Source organism: Macrobrachium rosenbergii, chromosome 13 (genome assembly GCF_040412425.1).
Source record: "Macrobrachium rosenbergii isolate ZJJX-2024 chromosome 13, ASM4041242v1, whole genome shotgun sequence".
Lineage (NCBI taxonomy): Eukaryota > Metazoa > Arthropoda > Malacostraca > Decapoda > Palaemonidae > Macrobrachium > Macrobrachium rosenbergii.
Genome location: NC_089753.1, coordinates 44,681,413 through 44,708,344, shown reverse-complemented (window position 1 = coordinate 44,708,344; position 26,932 = coordinate 44,681,413). Strand labels below are relative to the sequence as shown.

The 26,932-nt window shown below is 36.4% G+C and overlaps 1 protein-coding gene across 3 annotated transcripts in view; it reads right to left on the bottom strand.

Annotated features, from left to right (window-relative positions):
- Positions 1 to 26,932, bottom strand: part of Mtmr6 (Myotubularin related protein 6) — an 897,059-nt gene that overhangs the window by 94,199 nt on the left and 775,928 nt on the right. For all 3 annotated transcript variants that reach the window (XM_067115371.1, XM_067115372.1, XM_067115373.1), the window contains exon 4: positions 22,871 to 23,033. In XM_067115371.1, the coding sequence (XP_066971472.1) occupies positions 22,871 to 23,033 (163 nt within the window). The remainder of the gene's footprint in view (positions 1 to 22,870; positions 23,034 to 26,932) is intronic.

Genomic DNA, 26,932 nt, shown 5'->3' with positions numbered 1-26,932 from the left:
TGACGAGTCCCTTCCCGAAGCTAAATCTCACTCTACAATTTCATCCAAAGTTTTGATCGTATTCATGTTCATAATTTTCTTTCACCTAACTAAACCGTGACACTTCTCCCCAACCCTATTTCCAAGAAACTGTGGGAAGGAGAGAGGCGCGCGGGTTATCGTAAAATGAATCACTGGATCAACATAAACTGTTTTCAAGACCCTCTTTTGGTATCCTGCAAGGGTTTATAAGCGGGGTTGGACGTGGGATACAGAGTAACATGACGTGCTGATACTGGTTGGCCCGATAATAATATATTCTAGTCGTGATTTTTAACTTGGAAAAAGACAAATGAATATTTCTTGGGCAAGGTAACGATGGTAAAGATCAAGGATGTGCTTGCAGGTGTCTGAAAAGTAATAGGATACAATAGAATATGCAGTTTAGGCCGAAGGGCAAGCGCTGGGACCTATGAGGTCATACAGACGAAGGTGTAACGGGAGGAAAATCTCGCAGTTGCACTATGCAGCAATTGTTAGAAGAAGGTGGAAAGTAAGCTAGAAGAAAGAATAAGAATGGAGGTACAGTAAAAGGAATGAGAAGGGTTGCAGCTAGGGGCCGAAGGGTCGCCAGAAAGAGCCTTAAGTAATGCCTACAGTGCACCGCGCGTGAGGTGCACTGACGGCACTACCCCATACTGGATCTGAAACGTAATGGTTTACAAACGCTAAGCAAGACATTCAAATATAGAAAGGAAATTTAGCAAGGCTTAGGAGTACCTCCAGTTTTAAAATCTCCTCAATTAAAAATGAGGTCATGTGTGACCTCATTGTGACCTCAGTCACACACAGGGGCACACCTGTGAAAATACGAGGGCCAGTCGCAAATAAATTCCTAACTTATTGGGCAGGCAGTTTTTGAGATAATTTCAATACAGATCTTTACAAGCGATTTGGTAAACGATGTGCACCAGACTCAAGGTCTCATTGCCACCGTAAATGCTTTTGAAAGAAACATTTTCTGCAGAACCTTATTACACGAGAAGTGAAAGATACATCACTCAGTACATGAAATTATTTGAATCAAATATTTAGCTTAATAAACATACCTTCCGATATTGGCTCCAATCCAACCGGTTCAGGTTAATTTTGGATAAACATTTTTATCTTCTGTGACAGAATAGTTTCATTAATGTTAACGATTGCACGATTTCTCCTAGGACCTACCATTTCAAAATTATAAATATGATGAAATGAAAATAAACATAATATATATGCAGTATATATATAATATATTATATATATATATATATATATATATATATATATATATATATAAAAATATATATATATATATATATATATATATATATATATATATATATATATATATATATACATACTGTATATATATATATACACATATTCAGTGTGTAGTGAACCAGTACTTGTAAAGATGCTGAAAGATCCTTTTCTCCTAAAAACAAAGGTAAAAAATGCGCCGAACTTTCTTCAGCGCAATGGAGTTTTCTGAACAGCCGCTACAGCGTATAATCAAGGCCGCCGAAAGTAGATCTATCTTTCGGTGGTCTCGGTATAATGCTGTAAGAGTCGCGGCCCATGAAACCTTAACTACGGCCTGGTAGTGGCCTATCCTATATCGTTGCCAGAAGGACGATTATAGCTAACTTCATCCTTAAATACAATAAAACTACCGAGGTTTGAGGGTGCAATTTGGTATGTTTAATGATTGGAAGGTGGATGATCAACATTCCAATCTGCAGCCTTCTAGCCTAAGTAGGTTTTCAGATCGGAGGGCGGACAGCTATAAGTGAGGACAGAAAAAGTGCAGACAGAATAAAGTGCGGGCGGACAGACAAATCCGGCACAATAGTTTTCTTTTATAGACAACTAAAAAGCGAGAGAGAGAGAGAGAAGGCGGAAACTGGCCTACAATGTACTGCACCGTTAATGTCAGCGAAGAACGTCGTCCAATATTCACGATCTCCGAGCGCGGCTGTAAAGTTCACCTCATGAACATCGGACATTTAAACGCTAATCCTCCGAGTTCGGTTTCTCCCGAGGGATAAAATTCCAACGAATGTATTTGTGGGGGCAGGTCGTAAAAAAGAAAAAAAAAAAAGGAAAAAAGTAAAAAATTCGCCGAAGTTTCTTCGGTGCAATCGAGTTTTCTGTACAGCGTATAATGCTGTATGAAACTCTCAGCCACGGCCCGGTGGTAGTCTGTGTTGCTGGCACCTATAGCGGTGACAGACGCACGATCGTCGCTACTTTAAACCTTAAATAAAATAAAAACTACTGAGACTACAGGGTTGCAATTTGGTATGTTCGATGATTGGAGGGTGGATGATCAACATACCAATTTGCAGCCCTCTAGCCTAAGCAGTTTTTAAGATCTGAGGGCGGACAGAAAAAGTGCGGACGGACAGACAAATAGCCATCTCGATAGTTCTTTACGGAAAACTAAACAAGCTGTGAAAGGATCTGGGAAGGGCGGAGGGGGATTTCAGCAGTCAAACACACACACACACACACACAAACACACACTCAATATGATCAGTATACCTAAACACACTCAATATGATTAGCATATCTATGTAAGTGTTATAAATAATCCATGCTTATTAAAGAAACGCGGAAGTACATAAATGTGAAAACCGTTAATTTCTTATCGAATTATTTTCCAACAAATTTTACATCTTTACTGATGCCATCTTTTAGTCATTATCAGTCATTGGCTAGGACCAAACTGTAACTGCCCAACAGGCCCCAAATAATAAAGGGTCGTCCCTATGAAGCGCTATCTGTATAAAGTAAGGTTTTGGAAATATCAATAAGTAGAGACACACAGCCTACATAAAAACACTGAACACGAGCGGAATGGGGGGGGGGGGGGCGCTGGGCGCTACCCATGTACCTGAGCCTATGTTTACGCAAAGTTATGAAGTCTTAAGTCATGGGTCTCTAAATTCTATGGACTCCCCGAGTCACAGGTCTGAGTATGAAAAAACATTAAACTGAAATTTCAAGCTGGAAGGCGACAACCTTGCAAACTGTAATGCACCACACCAAATTTATTGTGAAGAATTGCTTTTTTTGGACCAGTCTGCAACTGCCTCGGTGCAGCCATTTTAAAGGACATAAACTTTCTCATATTAATATAATTCTTTTAAAATCATTAATTCAATGAATGGAAATCAACGGAGTTTTTGGCCCAGTTCCCAGTGCAAATATTTAACCATCCCTAATAATTTTAGGGTCTTCTTTACTAAAACAATCGCAGTATCTGTCACAGCAAAAATAAAAAAAAAATTGCTTATAAAGTATACACTTTTTGGGAGGTTCTTCTCCATGTATTTACTGTTGTTTTAGCCAGAAGTACGCCGCCACGGGCTCTTGCTTCAAGAGCAGCCCAAAACCATGTATTTAAGGACAAAATTATGGCCGGGTATGAAGTCTATGGTAACAATCCTTCCGATTTCATTTATTCTCGTACGCACATGCGACTATTCGAACAATAAAAAAATTGATTTCTTGTATAGAAGGACAATAACCCCTAATAATAATAATAATAATAATAATAATAATAATAATAATAATAATAATAATAATAATAATAATAATAATAATAATAATACTTTTATGTTCAACAGAACATCTGGCTTTTAATAATAATAATAATAATAATAATAATAATAATAATAATAATTAATAACAATACTTTTATGTTCAACAGAACATCTGGCTTTTAATAATAATAATAATAATAATAATAATAATAATAATAATAATAATAATAATAATAATAATTTTCTATCCTCCTTAAAAGTAAACTAATTCATGTTGAAAAGGCCAGTTACTGACTAACATCGCTGATGAAAAGCGAATCATATGGAGGATAGAAAAGACACTAAATAAGATAAATTCGCATAATACAGCCATCCTTTTTAATAAGACCTAATTAAAAGAATGTCTATCCCTTTCAAATAATAATAATAATAATAATAATAATAATAATAATAATAATAATAATAATAATAATAATAAAACTTTTATGTTCAACAAAACATCTGGCTTTTTAATAATAATGATACTTTTATGTTCAACAAAACATCTGGCATTTAATAATAATAATAATAATAATAATAATAATAATAATAATAAGAACGGAGGCAAACGTAAAAATATTACGAAAATACACACAAAACCACGCCAATGAACACACGCACACACATCATTGCAAAGTCAAAAGAAGCCCCTTTCACGGCGCATTTACTCAAGTAACAAAAGAAGAACTTCCAAGTCGTCCAAACACCCGCCAAGTCTCGAGACCTCAATTTGAAAGTTAAAGTTACCGAGGAGACTTGAAACTTCGGACCAGCAACGCCATGAAAACATGGGGTTGGCTTTCGCAAAGACATCGCAAAGGAATGAGGGCGAATCTATTGCTTTCCCAATGGCGGGGAGAATATTGCTCTAACTCATCCCACAGATTAATGAGTGATGCAAGAAGTCTCTCTTTCTCTCTCTCTCTCTCTCTCTCTCTCTCTCTCTCTCTCTCTCTCTCTCTCGGGATGGACTCTGGGAATTTATTTCCTCATTTGGGGCGTCTCTCTTCTGTTGTGAAATGAAGCTTAATATTCTTGACTTCTGACGTAAAATTTGCTGTGCTGATGTTACCACATATTTCACTCCTGACACACACGCATATCTTAATGTGTATCATGTATTTATTATATACAATATTCACTATATACATGTATTCATTATATACATTACATGTACGTTTATATTTCATTGCATACAATATACGTACGTTTATATTTCATTGCATACATTATACGTATATTTATATTTCATTGTATTCATTACACCTACATTTACATGCACGCACTTGTCTCCGCGCACATATAAATACCTATTTTGATCTCTCTCTCTCTCTCTCTCTCTCTCTCTCTCTCTCTCTCTCTCTCTCTCACCTACAAAGCTATTACTCCCTAGAAGAGATGCTGTCAAAATCATTCATCGTTCTCAGCTAGTATTTCCAGATAAAGGGTGACAGCACCATGTCCTTTCTTCCAAGCTGCAACCCACAACAGTGGACCAGTTACCATCCAATCAGTTCACGGCTTAGGTCAATAGAGCATCATATATTCTAATGAAATATGCCTATAGTTTTCCGTCCTCTTCCTTGCTTGTGAGACAAAGTGTATTTAAGTGTTTAAAACTAAGGTTGCGGAAGATTTTTGCTCTGGAGGCTCATTCAAGATTACATAGTTAAATTAGGTATGTGATAGTAACTTTGCTGTTCTTTATACAACTGGATCCACAACCTTTTAACTCCAAATCATAAATTTTTCATTGCAAAACAATTACAATAACTGTGATTTAAATCGAAGCTCAGGTGCAATTTAGAACAAAGTTCAACACTCTTGACGAGTACCAAACACACCACAGAATCAAGGGAGTAAAAATGAGTTGTATGCAACATAATTACAACGAGACCAATTACTGTTAACAAAGCCGTTGTACAAAATACCGAGAGCTATTCATGAAACAATTACACTTGAGAATTTTAAGACATGGGAAATCAGATACCAAGAGACTTTCACGGGGTCACTAAATGAGACAAAGTTAAGTATACCTTAGTTTTACCAGACCACTGAATTGATTAACAGCTCTCCTAGGGCTGGCCCGAAGGATTAGACTTATTGTACGTGGCTAAGAACCAACTGGTTACTTAGTAACGGGACCTACAGCTTATTGTGGAATCCGAACCACATTATAGCCAGAAATGAATTTCTATCACCAGAAATAAATTCCTCTAACTCTTCATTAGCCGGCCGGAGAGTCGAACTCGGGCCTAACGAGTGCAAGGCCACAACTCTACCGACTCTCCCAAGGAAGAGCTACTGAGACAAGGAGGACATTCATCATTAACCAGCGTAAAGGATACCGAGGGTTATTAACTTGAATTTGTATAAAAGACACCAAGAACTATCAAAAGGAACTAAACCAAAAGGTAGTGAGACCTACTCTGCCCTAAAATGGAAGACTGCAGTATCTGCAAAAATACAAAACTGAAAAATGGTAGATGTTCCCTTGCCTTACTATTGATTTTGCAGATACTGCAAATGGGACACCCTAAATACTCGGAGAAAGCATTGAAGAATCACTCTGAAACTGCAGTAACTTGTGTATTATTATTTCACGAGCCCAATAGGTGGCATATCTCAGTTTCGAAAATTCTGCAGATACCGCAGTTTTCCATTTTAGGGCAGTATTAATGGAATCACTATATTAAGAGAGAACAGTAAATGGACCAGTGTGAAAGAAATCGAGAACTAATAAGGCCTAACTGGCAACTATTTAACCACGGATATTCATCTGGAACCAGTATCTAAGAAACTCAGAGGTATTAATTGGAAAACTATAAAAGTTAACCAGCAACACCACACCCTAGGCAATTCATACACAATCAACATAAAAGCAACCCATCGGTATTAATGGAACCGCTATAAAGGGTAACTGGCAACACTAAAGAATTCCAAAGAGCCGACTCAGCATTTTCCAGCCGCACCCAATCAGGGATTTTGCCACCGCCCAAATATCCACTGAAACCCCTTCCCTACCTCGGCGGAGGGACCTTATTCATTTTCATATCTTTATTCTTTATCACTGTCCCAAAATCCTTTGAAGGTCACGCCCTTCAAGTGCCGTATCGTGGAAGAGTGTCATGGCCCGATTTTGATAGAATGCCGTCATAATCAATTCTGATGCATATACAATGAGATGATCAATGGTTACAAAATCTAAAAAATATATATATATATATATTGCAACGTTGTCTTGAAACACCCAAAATCGTAAAAACACCTGAACAAAGAACAATATTCCCTCTATGACACCCGCAGAGTTATAATTTTGTAAGAGAATTATTTCCATAAATTCCTGACTTTCTTCCCCATAAATTAATAAAAACAGAACAAAAATACCCATAATCAGAATTCCATCAACACGAAACAGCCATTCTTCAAACCACCCCAACGAATCTTTTCTTTGTCCGCATGATTATCTTTCTTCTTCTTCTTCTTCTTCTTCTTCTTCTTCTTCTTCTTCTTCTTCTTCTTCTTCTTCTCACGGTGTTGGAAATGAGGAAATACGATTTTAACAAAATCCCTCGGTGAAAAACATGGACAACAAAAACATTTCGTGAAATCGGGAGACACATTAAGCCAGAATTATTCTCTCTCTTTTGCAAGAGCTAACGAAAAAAGAAAAAAAGAAAATTAGTGAGGGAAAGGCGAGGCAAAACAGCAGGTGGGGAGGGGAGGGGAGGGGAGGGGAGATAGAAAGCATGAAGGCATGAAAGCAGAAAAAGGAAAAGAAGTAAAAAATTAATGAGGAAAAATTGGGGGAAGGAGGGGTAAAGGTAGGAGGAGTTGTGGGGGGGGGGGAAGCCATTAAGGCACAGGCAATTAAGTGAGCGTCCAACACGCAAGCCATTAAGTCATCTAATTGCTGGATGCAATAACCTACTCTTTAATGGCTTCTATCAGGCATAAATCCAGTATATATATTCTTCTAAGTGATTAAGAAGTCAGTTGTAAGCTTCCCATGTCCACAAATATATATAAAGTAGAGGCAATCTATGTGACAACAGGGGTCTGGCAATAGTGGTGTGATAACCTATCAAGTACTGACCAGACCCAAAGTTGTTCTACTTCACTAATGGAGAGTGTTTCAATCTGGCATTTTCAAGGCCTAGTGGAACCGAGGTCTGTATATTGAGGATTTACCATACTTATATTTCGTAAACGATTCAAGTGTTGTTTATTTAGCAAGTTTCAAGTTCTTGCCTTTTATTTATGATTTCATAACTCAGTAAACTTCGTGTAGTGGCAATCAAGTCTACATGAACGAGACTTCACTACTTTGTTGAAATATTTCAGTCTTGTAAGTCAGTTCCAGAAGCTTCCCCCTCCATAGAGAGAGAAAGTAAGGCCGGGGAGAGGCCGTAATTGGTGTTTGCACAAGCCTTGACAAACATGAACATGACTCGAACTTCAGACTCTTTATGTTTGAAGAATTATGAGGAGCTCTGAAGGCCGGGACGACTTTCATTGCTCGCCGGAACAAAACACGTGTTTTCTCTTCTTTATGTCCCTTCCTGGAAGCGCTACACGTGGAAGCAAAACGGTATTATCTCCGGGTTTCATCACTACAAATGCTTCCCGTCTCGGCGTATGTTTAGCGGGAAATGCAGCTCACAATTGTGTGTGTGTGTGTGTGTGTGTGATGGGGAGGAGGGGGGGGGAAGTTAAGCATATCTTAGTTTAACCAGACCACTGAGCTGATTAACAGCTCTCCTAGGGCTGGCCCGAAGGATTAGACTTATTTAACGTGGCTAAGAACCAATTGGTTACTTAGCAACGGGACCTACAGCTTATTGTGGAATCCGAACCACATTATAGCGAGAATTGAATTCCTATCACCAGAAATAAATTCCTCTAACTCTTCATTAGCCTACGGGACCTACAGCTTATTGTGGAATCCGAACCACATTATAGCGAGAAATGAATTTCTATCACCAGAAATAAATTCCTCTAATTCTTCATTGGCCGGCCGGAGACTCGAACTCGGGCCTAGCAGACTGCTATCCGAGAACTCTATCGACTCGTCCAACGAGGAACTGGGGGGGAGAGGGGTTAAGACGGAGGAGGGGGAGAAAGAGGGAGTTAAGAGGGAGGGGGGTAGGTCTCCATTCTCTTTTAATACCTTTCAAGAACCTGGGTCAGAACTGGTCTCTTTGAGATAACTTGAGAATGACTGATATATCTGAGGCAGCTAGCAAGTAGTTGGTTCGATGCGAATCAATTATTTGCTGTATATTGTAAGTGGTCAGTAACTAAAAACTAACGTGTCAATGAGGCCTCGTCTTTTTAACATTTGGAAATGATAAAATGGCGTCATGACTTTGAAATCAATTTATGATAAATGGTACTCAATAAAACATGCATAAGTTAATTCTGTTTTTCAAGATTCATCTTTTTACTATTATTATTATTGTAAAGAAATCCAGAGTGATATAAGTGTAAATATATATTAGAAAATATATATACAAACAAGAGCTTTCGAGAACCTGCTCGATATTGAAGGAGAATCGAGCAGATTCTCGAAAGCTCTCGTTCGTATACATATTTCTAATATATAATTAAACTTATACCACTGCGGATTTCATCATCATTTTGGTGATTCATGCTATTATGAGATGTTTATGGATTATTGTTATTATTCAGGAGATGAACTTTATTCGTATGGAACAAGTCCACAGGGGCAACTGACATGAAATTCAAGCTTCCAAAGAATATGTTCAGTAGAACATTGACTTGAAATTCAAGCTTCCAAAGAATATGGTGTTCATTAGAACAGTGACTAGAAATTCAAGCTTCCAAAGGATATGGCGTTCATTAGAACCGTTACTTGAAATTCAAGCTTCCAAAGAATATGATGTTCATTAGAACATTGACTTGAAATTCAAGCTTCCAAAGGATATGGTGTTCATTAGAACAGTGACTTGAAATTCAAGCTTCCAAAGAATATGGTGTTCATTAGAACACTGACTCGAAATTCAAGCTTCCAAATAATATGGTGTTCATTAGAACACTGACTCGAAATTCAAGCTTCCAAAGAATGTGGCGTTCATTAGAACACTGACTCGAAATTCAAGCTTCCAAAGAATATGGTGTTCATTAGAAAGAAGCAACAGAAGGTAATGGGAAATACAAAAAGAAGATAGCACTTATTAAAAAAGAAAACTTAACTCAAAAACCTTCAACATGCAGAACAGGTCTTGCATCTGGGAATTCTCTCATCAAATTCTGAAGATCAACGAGAATGCATTTCTTAAGCTATTTAACTGAAGAAAAAATGTACACGCAGCAGGAGGTTCGTTTCCAAAGAGCTTCCGGGTAGGTGATGTCTTAATCCCAAAAAGGCGGTAAAAACATAAGGGAGTTTTATTTCATGACGAAATGTTGGCAAGGAGACCTTTTTAAAATGCCTTCTGTTGAGAAATCAAGATAAACCTCTCAGCTTTTTCATACAGGATTCATTCGCGGATTTGCGTTTGAATGACGACAGTTGTTGCAACAAATGCAGTATTTTTAACCTACACACTTCGAAACAATAATCAAAATCCTATTGTACAGAGAAGGCGGTTTTCACAGTTAGACATAAGAATGCAAAACAGGTTGCAAATCAAAGCACTACTCTGAATGCTTTAGATTTATTCAAATTTCGACATTCTAATTACCCTCCAAAGTGAATTCCCTAACATATAAAGGGCATGTATTGTATTGTTTTCGTATATATATTAATAATAATAACAATAACAGCAACGGATATATATATATGCATATATACTGTATATATATATAATATACATAATCAATTTATGTATATAGATTATATATATAACATATACATAAACTGTGTTATGTATATATATATATATATATATATACATACATATATACATGCATAAATATATATAATTATACATACACACAGAACAATAAAGTGCATTTTAAAAATAACACAAGAACAACAAAACACATAAAAGTTTCATTCTCCTACAACCAAACAACAACAGCAAACAACACCAGTAACAACAGAAATCACTAAAATGAACAAATATATTCTAAATTTAATCATCCCCAGACAACAACAGCCATCATGAAAGTTTAACTCGTCAACAGCAGCAACAACAACTGAACCAAGAATGACAATTATGCACAACGACACCATAACGCTACAAAATTCATCACTACCGAATAAAACAACAGCAACTTTAATAACAGCTGGCATAAACAAACACAAGACCCTTAATTAAAGCATCGCCTTCGTTTTCCGGAAGTGAAATTCCTCTCCAGAATTTCCTCTTCATGCCTCCATGAACTTGCGAGAGAGCACAGGCCGCTACTATTCAACTCTTGGCCTAACACATGACCTTTTCGGCACGAAGGTGAGCGATTGATTGACTGATTGATTATAGCTAATAAAACTGGCGTCACAACACCTAGGTTGCTGACGCCGTAATACACTAAAAAAAGGAAACCAAAACAGATAAACAAGTTTAAAAGTAGTTTCATATGACAAATATCTATGGCTTAAGTTTCGCGGAGCTAGTCGGGGAATAAAGTGCGCCACCGCATAAGCACTTATTTTTTTCTTACTTTTCTTTTTTTTTTTCCTTTTTTTGATACACAAGTTAAAAGCTGTGTGAACTAATAAGTGATAAGCGCAGTTAGCGAGCTACAGACCTAGTAAACGTGAGCTAAAGATGTACCATTTGGTCATACATACACACACATTATATATATATATATATATATATATATATATATATATATATATATATATATATATATATATATATATATAATATATATATGTATGTATGTATATGAATGACCTAATGCTAAAGATAAATAGGTCATCCATATATAATAGGTCATCCATATATATATATATATATATATATATATATATATACTATATATATATATAATATATATATATATATATATATATATATATATATATATATATATATATATATATATATATATATACATACATACACATGTACATTCTGTTGAGCTTCTGCTTACCTATTCACTAAAATATGCATTTGGTATTTAGTCAACTGCTGTAGGTTTAAATCAGTAAGGAAGGCAGGCACAAGGCTATTTAAAAGGGGTAAGCTTAAAAAAATACATTAATACATATATAGCACGGAATTTTCTCTCCTGCAAGTTGTATTAAATTCGATGCATTTTTTCTGCTGACACATGTCTTCACATTATCCTCTAATCCTCTAAAAAAAAAGTCTAACACTGCGTCAGCCTAAGTAATTTACCTTATTTAAACTAGATGATGACTTTAAAACTGACAAAAAATTCTTAAAACCACAGCAGAATTCACGCTATGTACCCTGATATACTGTATTATACTTTCACAAATAAGCCCTTATGTTAAACTTTTAATAAACCAATCAACAAATATGGCTCTGACATGAAAATAAAAATTATAATAACAAATAAAAACCATGGCATGTACGAGAAGGCTAAACTTTAACAGTCCCCTAAGAAATACTAGCGCACTTCGAGCAGAGAAGAGACAAATTGATTTCCTATGAAAGACAAGTAAAAAATGCGCCTAAGTTTCTTCGGTGCAACCGAGTTTTCTGTACAGCGTATGAAATGCTCAGCCACGGCCCGGTGGTGGCCTGTTGTTGGTATCTATAGCGGTACCAGGAGCACGATCATGGCTAACTTTAACCTTAATTAAATAAAATAAAAACTGCTGAGGCTAGAGGGCTGCAATTTGGTATGTTTGATGACTGGTGGGTGGATGATCACCATAGCAATTTGCAGCCCTCTAGCCTCAGTAGTTTTTAAGATCTGAGGGCGGACAGAAAAAGTGCGGACGGACAGACAAACAGCCATCTCATGAGTTTTCTTTTACAAAAACTAAAAAAGAAACTCTGAGAACGTTCCCTGACGTTACAATCAATTAAGTAAGAATAAGTGACCAGAGTCAATGCAGAATGAACAAGTGAATGTGCTTCCGGGTAAACACTGAACACTCCCGTTCATCTCCTCGAGTTGCAACAGTCTTTGATACTGGAGTCAAAGTCAAAAGAAAAAATGCTCGGGATCATCAACGTCATCCTTAGAACATATTCGATACGAAAATTAGTATTCACTAACCAATTTAACCTCAGGACCATTACTGAATGCGAATATAACCTCAAGACCATTACTGAACACGAAACGATTTTTAAATGCATTTTCAGTTATACTTTCGTAATAGTTCTGAACATTGTATTTGTGATGGTGCAATTATCACACATATACATTATCACATTCCGTAATCTTTTTCTATAATTCTTATGAATTTTGAGCTGGCTTTGCCTACATTATCGTACACATATGCACAAACACACATCTACTGATTCATCATAACGCCTAATCTCACAAATCAATCATAACCTTACATCAAATAAAAATGATGGAAGAACTACAAAGCCCTTTGACCTACCGACTGAACAACCCGAGAAGACAAATCAGTCTCTCTCTCTCTCTCTCTCTCTCTCTCTCTCTCTCTCTCTCTCTCTCTCTCTCTCTCTCTCACCATCATCTATTCCACACTGTCTCCCCTTCACTATTTGTGTCACTGGCAGTTTACAAATCCCAATTTATGCAGAAAGTTTATGAGAAAGTGGCGACCGCCTTCCGATTTCAGATGACGATGATAAGGCTCGGAGGGAATATGGTGGGTCTGCAAAGGAACCGAGAGAGAGAGAGAGAGATGAGATTTCAAAGGGCTGCAGAGGAAGGGAGAAGGTATTGGGTCTCTTTTCCCTTAGATATATGAAGGGAGGAAGGGGGTCCCTTAGACATAACAAGAGAGAGAGAGAGAGAGAGAGAGATATGAAGGAAGAGAAAATGATATAAGACTTTCAAGTGTGTGAGGGAAAAATGTTCCTTAGACATAACAGAGAGAGAGAGAGAGAGAGAGAGAGAGAGAGAGAGAGAGAGAGAGAGAGAGAGAGAAATTGTAAATATGTTTTGTTAAAAGAAAAAGAAGAACGTAAATAAAAAAAACAGCACTCATGCCACGAGAGAGAGAGAGAGAGAGAGAGAGAGAGAGAGAGAGAGAGAGAGAGAGAGAGAGAGAAACAGACTGACTTATAAATATTTTTTTGTTAAAAACAACAACATAGAAAAAACAGACGAGCATAAATAAAAACGCACTCATGCCACAAGAGAGAGAGAGAGAGAGAGAGAGAGAGAGAGAGAGAGAGAGAGAGAGAGAGAGAGAGAGAGAGAGAGAGAGAGAGACTTATAAATATTTTTTTGTTAAAAACAACAACATAGAAAAACAGACGAACAGAGACAGAAACGCACTCATGCCACACGAGAGAGAGAGAGAGAGAGAGAGAGAGAGAGAGAGAGAGAGAGAGAGAGAGAGAGAGAGAGAGAGAGAGAGAGAGAGAAGAGACCTGAAAAAGCCGCACTGCTTGCCGAATTAATTAATTCAGATGAGGACAGTATCCCAGCTGCATATAAAGATTCCTAATAACTGAATTTATACTCATCTTCATTATATACAGGACCCTTTGTTAATCAGATTTGGGAGCTGATGTACAGCGCCTATTTCACCTAATTAGTTTGACACACACTTCAAACCAAAAAGATCAAGGTCACTCAACTGTCTGTTTGGTTATGAACCAATGAAACCACTAAAAACCACAATCTCAATTATTTGCATGTTTATAAGATACCTCAAAAACAGGTGCTCAAAATTTGATGAAGCTTGGTACATCAGTTTATTTAACGATCTCCTTCAGATGATTATAATTTCATCTTGCAAAGAGAGAGAGAGAGAGAGAGAGAGAGAGAGAGAGAGAGAGAGAGAGAGAGAGAGAGAGAGAGAGAGAAATCATTACCATTTGGTAAAAAATCAGCACAGAGCTGGGATGATTTCCATACTAACAAAAATTAACGCTAGACCTTCCTTTACAAAAAGTTACCTTTTTAGTTTTCTATAAAAGAAAACTATTGAGATAGTCCGTCAGCACTTTTTCTGTCCGCCCTCAGATCTTAAAAACTACTGAGGCTAGAGAACTGCAAATGGGTATGTTGATCATCCACCCTCCAATCATCAAACATTCCAAATTGTAGCCCTCTAGCCTCAGTAGTTTTTATTTTATTTAAGGTTAAAGGTGGCCATAATCATGCCTCTGGCAGCGTATAGGATAGGCCACCAACGGGCCGTGGTTAAAGTTTCATGGGCAGCAGCTCATACAGCATTATACCGAGACCACCGAAAGATAGATCTATTTTCGGTGGCCTTGATTATAAGCTGTAGTGGGTGTACAGAAAACTCGATTGCACCGAAGAAACTTCGGCGCATTTTTTAATTGTTTATGTTTAAAGTTACCTTATATTTCGTTCGCCAGTTCTTTTGAGGTATCGATTAAACTCCCACGGACACAAGATTAAGAGAGGAAATGAGGGACTAATGACAAATCTCTAACAACAGACTCGCTAAGTTGGGAACCAAGAGTTGCTCAATTTGTCAGAGAGATATTAGTGGTTCTGGGTAATTAACGTGAATACGTGCAACTTTCTCAAAGGTTGTTATTGCGAGTCAAGAATGTATAAAGGAAATATATATTTTATTTGCCATATTTCATTCAAAGCCTCGAAGAAACTATACAATTACAGGATCTTTCCTAGATAGTGACCCCAACAAAGTTCGGGGTTCGTTATCTAAGACTAACATTTCTTGGGGATCATTGTCTTTTATTTACAGTCTTTTGCTTATATTTTTATGGCAATCCCCAACGGGCTTGTACTAAACACGCCGCAAGGGTGGATACATACCGGGTTAAAACCCTTGGGGGTCACTATCTAGGAAAGATCCCAATTAAAGTTAGGCTGATTAAAACAGTAGGAAAACTAATTATACGAATCTTCTTTAGGCCAAAACTGAAGAGAAACCAGTATCAGTCTTATAGGAATTAGATGCTAGTCCAATACCTTCTTCCCTCGTGCCAGTGACATTCGACTAACCACCACTTAATGAATAACGGCAAATGAGACGCAATGAATTTTTAGGAAGTGCATAAGTCTGACCCCACCTTCCAGTGAGATCGATCTCGGGTCTCCAACAAGTGAGCCAGTGAGCCACGGGGTTTTTGCGTGTATGCATATGTGGGTGTGTATATGTGCGTATATATATACACATACATAATATATATATATATATATATACACACACATATACATATATATATATATATATATATATATATATATATATATATATATATATATCCCATGAAGGAAAAGAGAAACACTGGAGTGCTACGAGGCCTTTCGACTACTAAGTACAGGACGCCAGTCGAAAGGCCTCGCAGCACTCCCAGTGTTTCTCTTTCCTTCGTGGATTTTGTCTTTATTTGTATATTCATCACGTTCCATATTTTCATGATTCAGTTATACACACACACACACATATATATATATTATACATATATATATATATTATATATGTCCAGTATACATATTTACATACATACATACACACACCAAGTAATTTCCGTTTAACGATAAGACTTTGAAATTACATGCAAGGAAAAATTCAATTTGGCCCAGCCAAAACATCCCGACTGAGGAACCTCCAAAAGATTTCCAATGAAGCGAAGACGACAGCAATGCTGCAGAATTCTAAAGTTCTTGTCCACTTCTTTTGGAGATTTATGTCAGAAGTAAAACGCTTTCACGAACAATAAAAGGACAGATATAATTTATTTCCAATATCAACAACGAAGTCTATGTTTATTTTTGTCAACAATCAAAATGTCTGTGCTATGAGTAACGCCATTGATTTAATGTTAGTGTAGAAGAAGTAATTTTTACTAGTATCATCGGGAACTTGAGTAATAACAGAAGACAAATCATTGCCAATATTAGTAGCATTAGTAGTAGCAATATTAGTAGTACCGTACTTTTACGAATAAGCAAAGATCAATCTAAAAAAAACCCGTTAAATTCCTTATTATAAAACAACAAGCAAAGTACGATACAGTATTTATCGTCTCAAATATAAGCGTTGCATACATTGCACTTTCCGACAATAACTATTATACCATTAATTTTAAGATTTTTTCCTAAGTTATACTGTTTATTTTACGGCCTTCATATTGATTACCCTCACTCGAGTTGACATTCTCTCTCTCTCTCTCTCTCTCTCTCTCTCTCTCTCTCTCTCTCTCTCTCTCTCTCTCTCTCTCTTTATACTATTTCGTTTGTCTTTCAAATCGATTGCTCTGGCTCGAGTTGAAACCTCTCTCTCTCTTCTCTCTCTCTCTCTCTCTCTCTCTCTCTCTCTCTCTCTCTCTCTCTCTCTCTCTCTTTCTTACTCTTACTTACATTGTTTCCTTTACGTCCTTCAAATTCACTGCCCTGGTTCGAATTGAAATCAACCCCCCCCCTTCTCTCTCTCTCTCTTACTTACATTGTTTATTTTACGTCCTTCAAATTCACTGCCCTGGTTCGAGTTGAGTTCTCCTCTCTCTCTCTCTCTCTCTCTCTCTCTCTCTCTCTCTCTCTCTCTCTCTCTCTCTCTCAGTGCACTTTGCGCACCAAGATTTACGAGGAAAGTTCACGAGGAAATGAAGATCGTTGGATTCATAGCTGGTGTTGCTAAGGCCAGGGCGAAATGGGAATACTTTTGCCAAAAAAATAGCAGCTGGATGAGCAGAGAATATCGTAATAAAACTTATTAGGCGGACAGTCTTTCGCTGAAGGAGTGGATTGAAAAACTGGGGCATCAGCGATTTATTGCAAATGACGAGAGAGAGAGAGAGAGAGAGAGAGAGAGAGAGAGAGAGAGAGAGAGAGAGAGAGAGAGAGAGAGAGAGAGAGAGAGAGTCTGCCTTATGAAGTTGAAATATTCTTATTCCACGTGATTTGCAAAATGTCTTTACAGTGAGAGAAAATAACAGCAATATAACAGAGGGTACAGACCGCTACTAACCAATATAAGTGAAGTCTGTTCAATTTAACAGCCAGTTTTAACAACATTCATTAATATAGAAAGATGTCTCACACACACCAACACACACAAATATATACAAACACACAAGCGTGTATATATATATATATATATATATATATATATATATATATATATATATATATATATATATATATATATATATATATATATATATATATACACACACACACACACACACATATCTATATAAATTAAATTTTCTCTTACATATGTAAGTGTGTTTGTGAATATATGTAGACACTGGGTCACAAATACAACACAAACTTTCAAAACTGCATACAGTACACATGTGCATATATTAATGGCTATGCAAAGTGCACATATGAGTAATAATATTGATAAACTTAGGTACACTCTTTTTTCAAAGGTTGGTCCCGAATATTATTCAACAATTTCCTTTCTTTTTTCTATACGATTAATAATATCTTCATGTAAAGTGTGTGTGTGTGTGTGTGTGTGTGTGTGTGTGTGTGTGTGTGTGTGTGTGTGTGTGTGTGTGTGTGTGTGTGTGAGAGAGAGAGAGAGAGAGAGAGAGAGAGAGAGAGAGAGAGAGAGAGAGAGAGAGCTAACTTGCAAGGAAGTCATTCTCTTACTAAAGATAAAAAGTTTTTCGTACCCGAAGAACAATTGATCACTTCAAGTCTTACGCGATTTAAAAAAAAATTTTTTTAAATACAAAAAAGTTTAATTAACCTATCACCAGTGAATAGATATTGCAACATACCGGAAGCCTTGTCAGCTGTGATACTGGATATTGCATTCCCAAGAGTATTAGGAACTTCCGATCAATAGTCTTTTGAAAACACGATTTTAATGAGGTGCGATTCTCTCTCTCTCTCTCTCTCTCTCTCTCTCTCTCTCTCTCTCTCTCTCTCTCTCTCTCTCAGCAAAAAGTTCAGAAGGAGTTGTTCAATAAACATGACGTATAGAAATTAACCTTGCTTTGTTTCAATAATATCTGAAAAGTTCAAATGCATGAAATAATTTTCCGTCTCCTGATCTTCTCATGGTCTTCAACGTTTACTCTCTCTCTCTCTCTCTCTCTCTCTCTCTCTCCCCATTCCTTTCATTTTCTTCCACCCACTTCCTCTCCTTCCTGGACGTCCTACTTTCTCTTCCTCTTTCTTTCTTCTCTCTCTTTCACCTCATTCCTATTACCTCCTATTCCTACCATTCTTTACCTTTCTTCCAAAACAAAGCGCCTGGCATAGCACATACACACACACATACACACCTTTTCGCCATGAATACTTGAGCGTGTTAAAAAATGCCTCAACAGAGACAACACGGCTGAACCAGGTCACAAAGACATCAAAGGTTGCCGGAGCTTCTATGTCAGATGGCTGGGAGGGGGGGGGTGTTCTATTCGAGCAGCGTCCCCCCAAAATAAAAATAAAATAAAAAATAAAAACCTATGAAGTTTTTTCTCGCTGGTTTTTGAGGTAGAAGTGTGTTTAAAAAACCTGAACAAAAGACTTCGAACATTTTATTTCAAGTTGTTTCAGATGGCTGGTCGGGCAGCCAAAAAAAATAAATATAAAAATAAAATAAAATAAATAACAAATAAAAAAACCCATAAATTTTTTCGCTGGTTTTTGACGTAGAAGTGTGTTCATAAAAACCTGAAGAAAAGGCTTCAAATAGGCTTCTTTCAAGTTGCTTCAATTTCGTATTTTGAACTATATTCACCTCTTCCCCGCAAAAAAAAAAAAAAAAAAAAAAAAACAATGAAGTATTTTTCACTGGTTTTTGAGGTAGAAGAGTATTCAAAAAAACCTGAACAAAAGACGTCAAACAGCTTATTTCAAGTTGCTTCAGATCAGTATTTTGAACTATATATAATGTATTAATCAGTTTTATATAAAAGGATTTAGGCAGTCACATGTAACATGCACTTGAGATACATAACTGCAATTTACAGCTTGAAGGTGACTCAAATAAATAGCTTTTTAAAAAAGCACTAAACAGCTACAGGTAAACAGCTTTATAAGAGGCACGAATACCTTTCACAAGCTTCAGCGAATTTGATTGCAACATACCGGAAGTCATGTCAGCTTTGATACTGGATACTGCATTCCAAAGGGTATTAGGAACATCCGACCAATGTATTTTGAAAGCACGATCTTAACGCAGTGCTATTCCGAGGAAGTGGCTCCATAAAATTCAAACCTTAACAAAATAAAATCCCTCAAAAATCATTCGAGTTAAAGTAAGCCAGTTGACGAAAATTCAAGTCTTAAATAAATAAAGATGAACACAAATTGGATAGAAGAATAGAATACAATATAGAATTTAGGCCCAAGGCCAAGCGCTGGTACTTACGAGGTCATTCACGGCTGAAATGGAAATTGACAGTAAGACGGTTTGAAAGGTGTAACAGGAGGAAAACCTCGCGGCTGCACTTGGAAACAATTGTTAGAGAGAGTGGAAAGTAAGATGGAAGCAAGAGAATATGAAAAAAGGTACAGTAAACTGAATAAAAGCCGTTGCAGCTAGAGGCCGAAGGGACCCTGCAAAGACCCTTAATGCCTACAATGTACCACGTGACGACACTATCCTCCCTACGGGATACGGGGTAAATATTTTTTTTTTTTTACTTGGAACATCAAATTTCATGGACTGGCAAAGACATGAATACGTAAAAAATGGCACTGCACTTTTTCTTCCAATTTTCAGAGGTTGTTTCTTACGTGTTATTGTTTTTGTTATTGTTGTTGTTAAAGATTTTGCTGGCTATATGCCAGCAAGGGCTTCTTACAACTCAGCGAAAAGCTTAGACAAATCTATTATAGAGTTACTCTTAGGTCCTATAACCTGCCGGTTTTCAATGGGCGGTCACAAAATCTTTAAAATGTTCCCGTCTAATCGAATTTAAGGTAGAAAAAAATCAACGGGGTACGATTCTTTTCCTCCTCCAACCACTGTCTGTCACGAGATGCGGATTATAGGTATACTACATGTGTGTTATTGATTTTGTTATTGTTGTTGTTAAAGATTTTGATGGCTATATGCCAGCAAGGGCTTCTTACAACTCAGCGAAAAGCTTGAACAAATCTGTTATACAGTTTCTCTTGGGTCCTATAACCTGCCGGTTTTCAAGGGGCGGTCACATACAATCTTTAAAACTTTCCCGTCTTATCGGATTTAACGTAGAAAAAATCAACGGGGGAAATTCGTATATTGAAAGACATTATAAAATATGGTTCCAAACGGAAATCGAATCCAGAAAAGGTTACAAGAAAACAAGTCGGTAGACGATATTTAATTTGGAAAAAGTCAGATAAAACCATTAACTAACAAACATCTAATGCTGATGAAATTAAAATACATTTCAATACTAAAGGGCATATAACCAACATAAAAATAGAACGGAATCCAGCATCATTAGGAATTAAATTCAGATGAAAATAAAAAAAAAAAACCGTTCTCGAACATTCAAGCATTTCAGAAAAACCTGAAGTATGTCCGATCACTAATATAAATCTAATCCTACTATCAATAAGATTACAATCAATATACAAGAAACAAAAGTGATAAAATTACGATAAATCCAAATCCAGTGGGTAGCGGAAATTTAAATCCTAAAACCGTAATAAATCGTAAAAAAATCCACTAGCCTCCAATCAGTAAATAAAAAAAGCTTATTTCATATCAGCTAATCTGGTCGGGTTCCCTTCGGGAATCTAAACCAGAGGTTTATTCCAACATAATTCCAAATGTCTATGCCAGCAATCTGGGAACCACGGAACTAGAGATGGGAATACACAGGAACGTTATAGTTCAATTCACACACGTCTTCCTCGGTATTTAAGGAGAGAGAGAGAGAGAGAGAGAGAGAGAGAGAGAGAGAGAGAGAGAGAGAGAGAGAGAGAGAGAGAGAGAGAGAGAGAGAGATAAATTTTTTTTATTTTCCCACGGTGTTCTTTGTTTTTAGAAAAACAAAAGATATTACTATTGCAAAATCTCTTTTACATATAAAATAATCCGTAAAACTGCTTCATATTTTCAGACTCTGTAATAAAAAAAATCTTGAATTACATCACGTCCTTATTCCTTACGAACAAAAATCCAACTCTGAGAAAACACACACCACTAAAGATTGCTCCACTGAAAACTAATCTAATCGAAAAGTAACCGAATTACCAAACAAAAGAACAAATAAATAATAAATAAATAAATAATGAATAAATAAAAGTTTCGATTTATAAATGTTTTACAATTACACTTCAGTTTCAGCATTACATTCCGATCGTATCAAAATGTTTTTTCCCTCTCCGAAAATATATGTACCAGCATTACGTTCCGATCGTACCAAAATGTTTTTCCCTCTCCGAAAATATATGTACCAGCATTATGTTGCCATCGTATCAAAATGTTTTTCTCTCCGAAAATATATGTACCAGCATTATGTTCCCATCGTATCAAAATGTTTTTTTTCTCTCTCTCCGAAAATATATGTACCAGCATTATGTTCCCATCGTATCAAAATGTTTTTTTCCCTCTCCGACAATATACGTACCAGAATTATGTTGCCAACGTATCAAAATGTTTTCCACTCCGAAAATATATGTACCAGCATTATGTTCCATCGTATCAAAATGTTTTCTTCCCCGAAAATATATGTACCAGCATTATGTTCCGGTCGTACCAAAATGTTTTTTTCCCTCTCCGAAAATATATGTACCAGCATTATGTTGCCATCGTATCAAAATGTTTTCCTCTCCGAAAATATATGTACCAGCATTATGTTCCACCGTATCAAAATGTTTTCTTCCCCGAAAATATATGTACCAGCATTATGTTCCGATCGTACCAAAATGTTTTTTTCCCCTCTCCGAAAATATAGCCTATGTACCAGCATTATGTTCCCACCGTATCAAGTCATTTTTTATCCTAAAATCTTAAAGCCATATTTTCTTGAAAGAAATATTCGATATACTTAAACACACGCACGCACACATGTGTGTGTGTGTGTGTGTGTGTAAGAAAATACCTCATCCATCCAACAAAAAACGACACAAAACAAAAAATCATTCCAATAACTCCCTTTTCCCAAAAAACCTTCCCAACCAACCCATGGCCTTGGCCGGGGAGCCACATCGTGCGAACAGAACCTGAATCCGAACTCTAAGTGCATAGAGGGGGTCAGGGATGCCAGGCTGGGTATCCTGTCTACTGGTAGGTGGGGGGGGGGAGGTATTCTGTGACTTACCTGGCTGCGACAGCTGGAGGAGCGAGGTGTAGATGTCATGGCAATCTCTTTCCTTCGGGATGACAAAGGTCACCGAAAGGAACGTCTTGCAGCGGACCTGCAGAGGAGATCCTTGGGTCGAGAGAGGGAGTTTGTCCACGGCGCTGATGTGCATGTGAAGGATCTGCAAGGATGAAGGAATAAATGGTTAGTGTATTGTGATAATGGATGTAGGATTGTCACGAATGAAAAGACAAGGTATGAATAGAAATAAGTCATTACTTTTGATTTTGATTAGATGGTTTTTAATGTTCTTTGCATTGTTCTTTTAGTTATTTTCATTCGTTCGGTTTAGATTATTTAACTTTGCTCCTTCAATTTCCACCACTCATTAAATCTTATGATCTCGACAAACTGCTTCAATATATATATATATATATATATATATATATATATATATATATATATATATATATATATATTATATGTACATATATATATATATATATTATATGTACATATATATTAATTATATAAACAAATAAATATATATATACATTAAATAAATAAATATATATATACATATAAATAAATAAATATATATACGTATAAGTAAATAAAAAAATATATATGTATATATTATATGTATATGTATGTATATATATATATATATATATATATATATATATATATATATATATATATATCAATTAACAAACAAATATACATATGAAATGGTAACACATTACCAGGTCTAAATGACAATGACAACCTACTGCTCTCTCTCTCTCTCTCTCTCTCTCTCTCTCTCTCTCTCTCTCTCTCTCTCTCTCTCTCTCTCTCTCTCCTAGAAAACGATTCAGTAACGTTTTCCTTGACATCGCATGATCTGAGGAACACCCCCACCTCCCACACCAGGGCACCCCCAAAAAAATCACTGCGGCTGGCACATGAGCTCTCAATATGCAAATTGGGAGCGTGCGAAGACCCTTATTGGGCCAATTTGGGAGGAAGCTGTTCACCTTGCCTTATCTCCTTGTATCTCGGCGTCTAGAGCGCGTCTTAATCCTCGCTTTTTCTTTTCATTAAAGGTTTTCGGTGCATTTTTACACCTAGGAGTTTTAAGTTCTGCAACAGTGATGACAGTTATAATTAATAATAATAATAATAAAATTATTATTATTATTATTATTATTATTATTATTATTATCATATAAAGAAGTTTCTTTTAAAACATACCGAAAAAGAATGAGATAAGAACAGAGCGAAATACAGATAATGAAAACATTTCATCAACAGATACCAAGAATAAATAAATAAATAAAAGAGGTAAAACAGAGAGAGAGAGAGAGAGAGAGAGAGAGAGAGAGAGAGAGAGAGAGAGAGAGAGAGAGAGAGAGAGAGAGAGAGAGAGATTTGAACCATGAAAGAAAAGCTCGCAGCACAGCGGAAATTCATTCAAGTTCACAGCCACATTTCCTGCAGCACAGCAATTAGCATAAGAACATATTTCAAACGGAGAAACCTTCAAATCGAAAGCAGCCCAGACCTTTGTGCTACAGCCGTTGCAACCCGTTACAGCTAATGGGAAGGAGCCAGTGCAACGGCAAGCAAGCAAGCACAAACATTAGCTCTCGGAAAGAATGTAATTCAAGAAGTGGATTTTAAAAGCATTAGAGAAACACGCTACGATAAAAGCAGGCAGAGGAAATAGAATTAAAAGAAATATATTTCCATGGGCAAAAGCGTATACAGAAGGAAATGCCTTATTGAATATCACACACTCAATGGAAAAAATATTTTTAAACAAAAAAACATGAGCGAAGAACTGCAACACAAATAAAAAATGAAACAAAAAAATAAATTGTGCACTGCAACACAAATAAAAAACGAAAAAAAAAATAACAAATAGCGCGAAGATCATGTTTAGCACTACGATGCGGAAAATACTTAGAAAAAATTAAATAAATAAAAAGTAGCTGAAAGAACAAATAAAAAGAGGAAAATACTTATAGAAGAAAACATCAAAAGGAAAAAATATCAAAAGAACCAACAACAGCAGGAATAAAAAAAAAAATCATTACAGAGCCGTCTCATCATCCGGCACATTCATTTGCATAAAAAACCAAAATCCAATATGGAGGGGTTTCCGATACATTTCTGCAATGCAATATGAACTGAGGGCCGTTTATATTCGCTGCAATTTGATCGTCAATATATTTCTCATTTTGAATGATATAAGAGTCAATATATTTCTCAGTTTCTGACTAGATCAGAGTTGATATATTTCTCAGGTTTTAGCTAGACCTGAGTAAATATATTTCTCAATTTTGTCTAGATCAGAGTCAATAAATTTCCAGATTTCCCGAAAAGGTCATTGTCCCCGTGTTAATTTACCCTGACGTCATAGCCTGTACCTTTTAGTTTTCTGCAAAAGAAAACTATTTAGATGGTTTTGTCAGTCCGTCCGCGCTTTTTCTGTCCGCCCTCAGATCTTACTGAGGCTAGAGAGCTGCAAATTGGTATGTTGATCATCCACCCTCCAGTCATCAAACATACCTACATGCAGCCCTCTAGCCTCACTAGTTTTGAATTTATTTATGGTTAAAGTTAGCCATGATAGTGCGTCTGGTACCCCAACAGGCGCCAACAACACAGGCCACCACCGGGCCGTGGCTGAGTGTCATGGGCCGCGGCTGAGAGTTTCATGGACCGAGGCTGAGAGTTTCATACAGCATTATACGCTGTCCAGAAAACTCGATTACGCCGAAGAAACTTCGGCGCATTTTTTACTTGTTTCAGTTTATATCAGAATTATGGTAATTCTCAAACTCTTTCCACTAAAGTAATGGCCAGTATATTTCTCAATTTCCACAAGGACCTTGATCAACATCTTTCTCATTTTCTGATGATACTGAGGTCAATAACTTATGAAAATTCTACCAAGGTTATAGCCAATATTTCTCTCAGTTCCCACGTATGTTAGCGTCAAAATCTTTCTCCATTTCTGCCAATGACGCCGACACCATTTATCTCATTTTCCAATAGCGTCTTGACCAACATAAATCTCAAAACGGGGACAGTGAAAGAATTCCAAACGCTGGAAAATATGCTGAACTGTGAAATTTTCCATTCACTTGCAATAGGAAACACGTACGGTACTGACTCGCAAGTCTGTACAAAATGAGACATATTCAATTAAATACCCTAAATGCAGCATTACAATCGACTAAGTTAGGGAAAACCATCAATTCTGAAAAAAGTGCTTGAGATGAATACTGCGTCGATACATCATGTAAATACGTTTCGTAATAGTTAAGCTGATTACTTTATAAATTCTTATCATAAAGAACATATTTTGAAATACAACGGAGAGAGTAATTTACTACAAAATACAAAGCACTACCAAAAAAAACTTAACGAAAGAGAGAGAGAGAGAGAGAGAGAGAGAGAGAGAGAGAGAGAGAGAGAGAGAGAGAGAGAGAATCAGAGAGAAAACACAAAGAACTACAGAACTAAAAATTTAAAGAGAGAGAGAGTACACCACCAAAAAAATTTAAAGCACAAAAACCCACCCCCAAATGGAAGTGGAAGCCAGCGAGATAAGTGCTTTGTATGCAATCACAGAACAACACAACCAGATAACAACCTTGCCTTGTGACGTTTATTCCTCAAGCATAGCGCCTCATTGTCTGGAAATCCGAGAGATATGTTCACCATATGTAAATATGGCGTGCAGGCTACGAGAGGGCTGGTTTTCGTAAATATCTTTGTATGATTGCACCAGCGCAGCGGCATACATTTGGAGGAATAAATAAAAAAAAAAAAAAAAATATATATATATATATATATATATATATATATATATATATATATATATATATATATATATATATATATATACACATACATATATATATACTATGTATATTTATATGTATGTATATATGTATACAGTATGTATATATATGCTATATATACATTTATATATTATATATATACATATGTATAGAGAGAGAGAGAGAGAGAGAGAGAGAGAGAGAGAGAGAGAGAGAGAGAGAGAGAGAGAGAGAGAGAATGAAC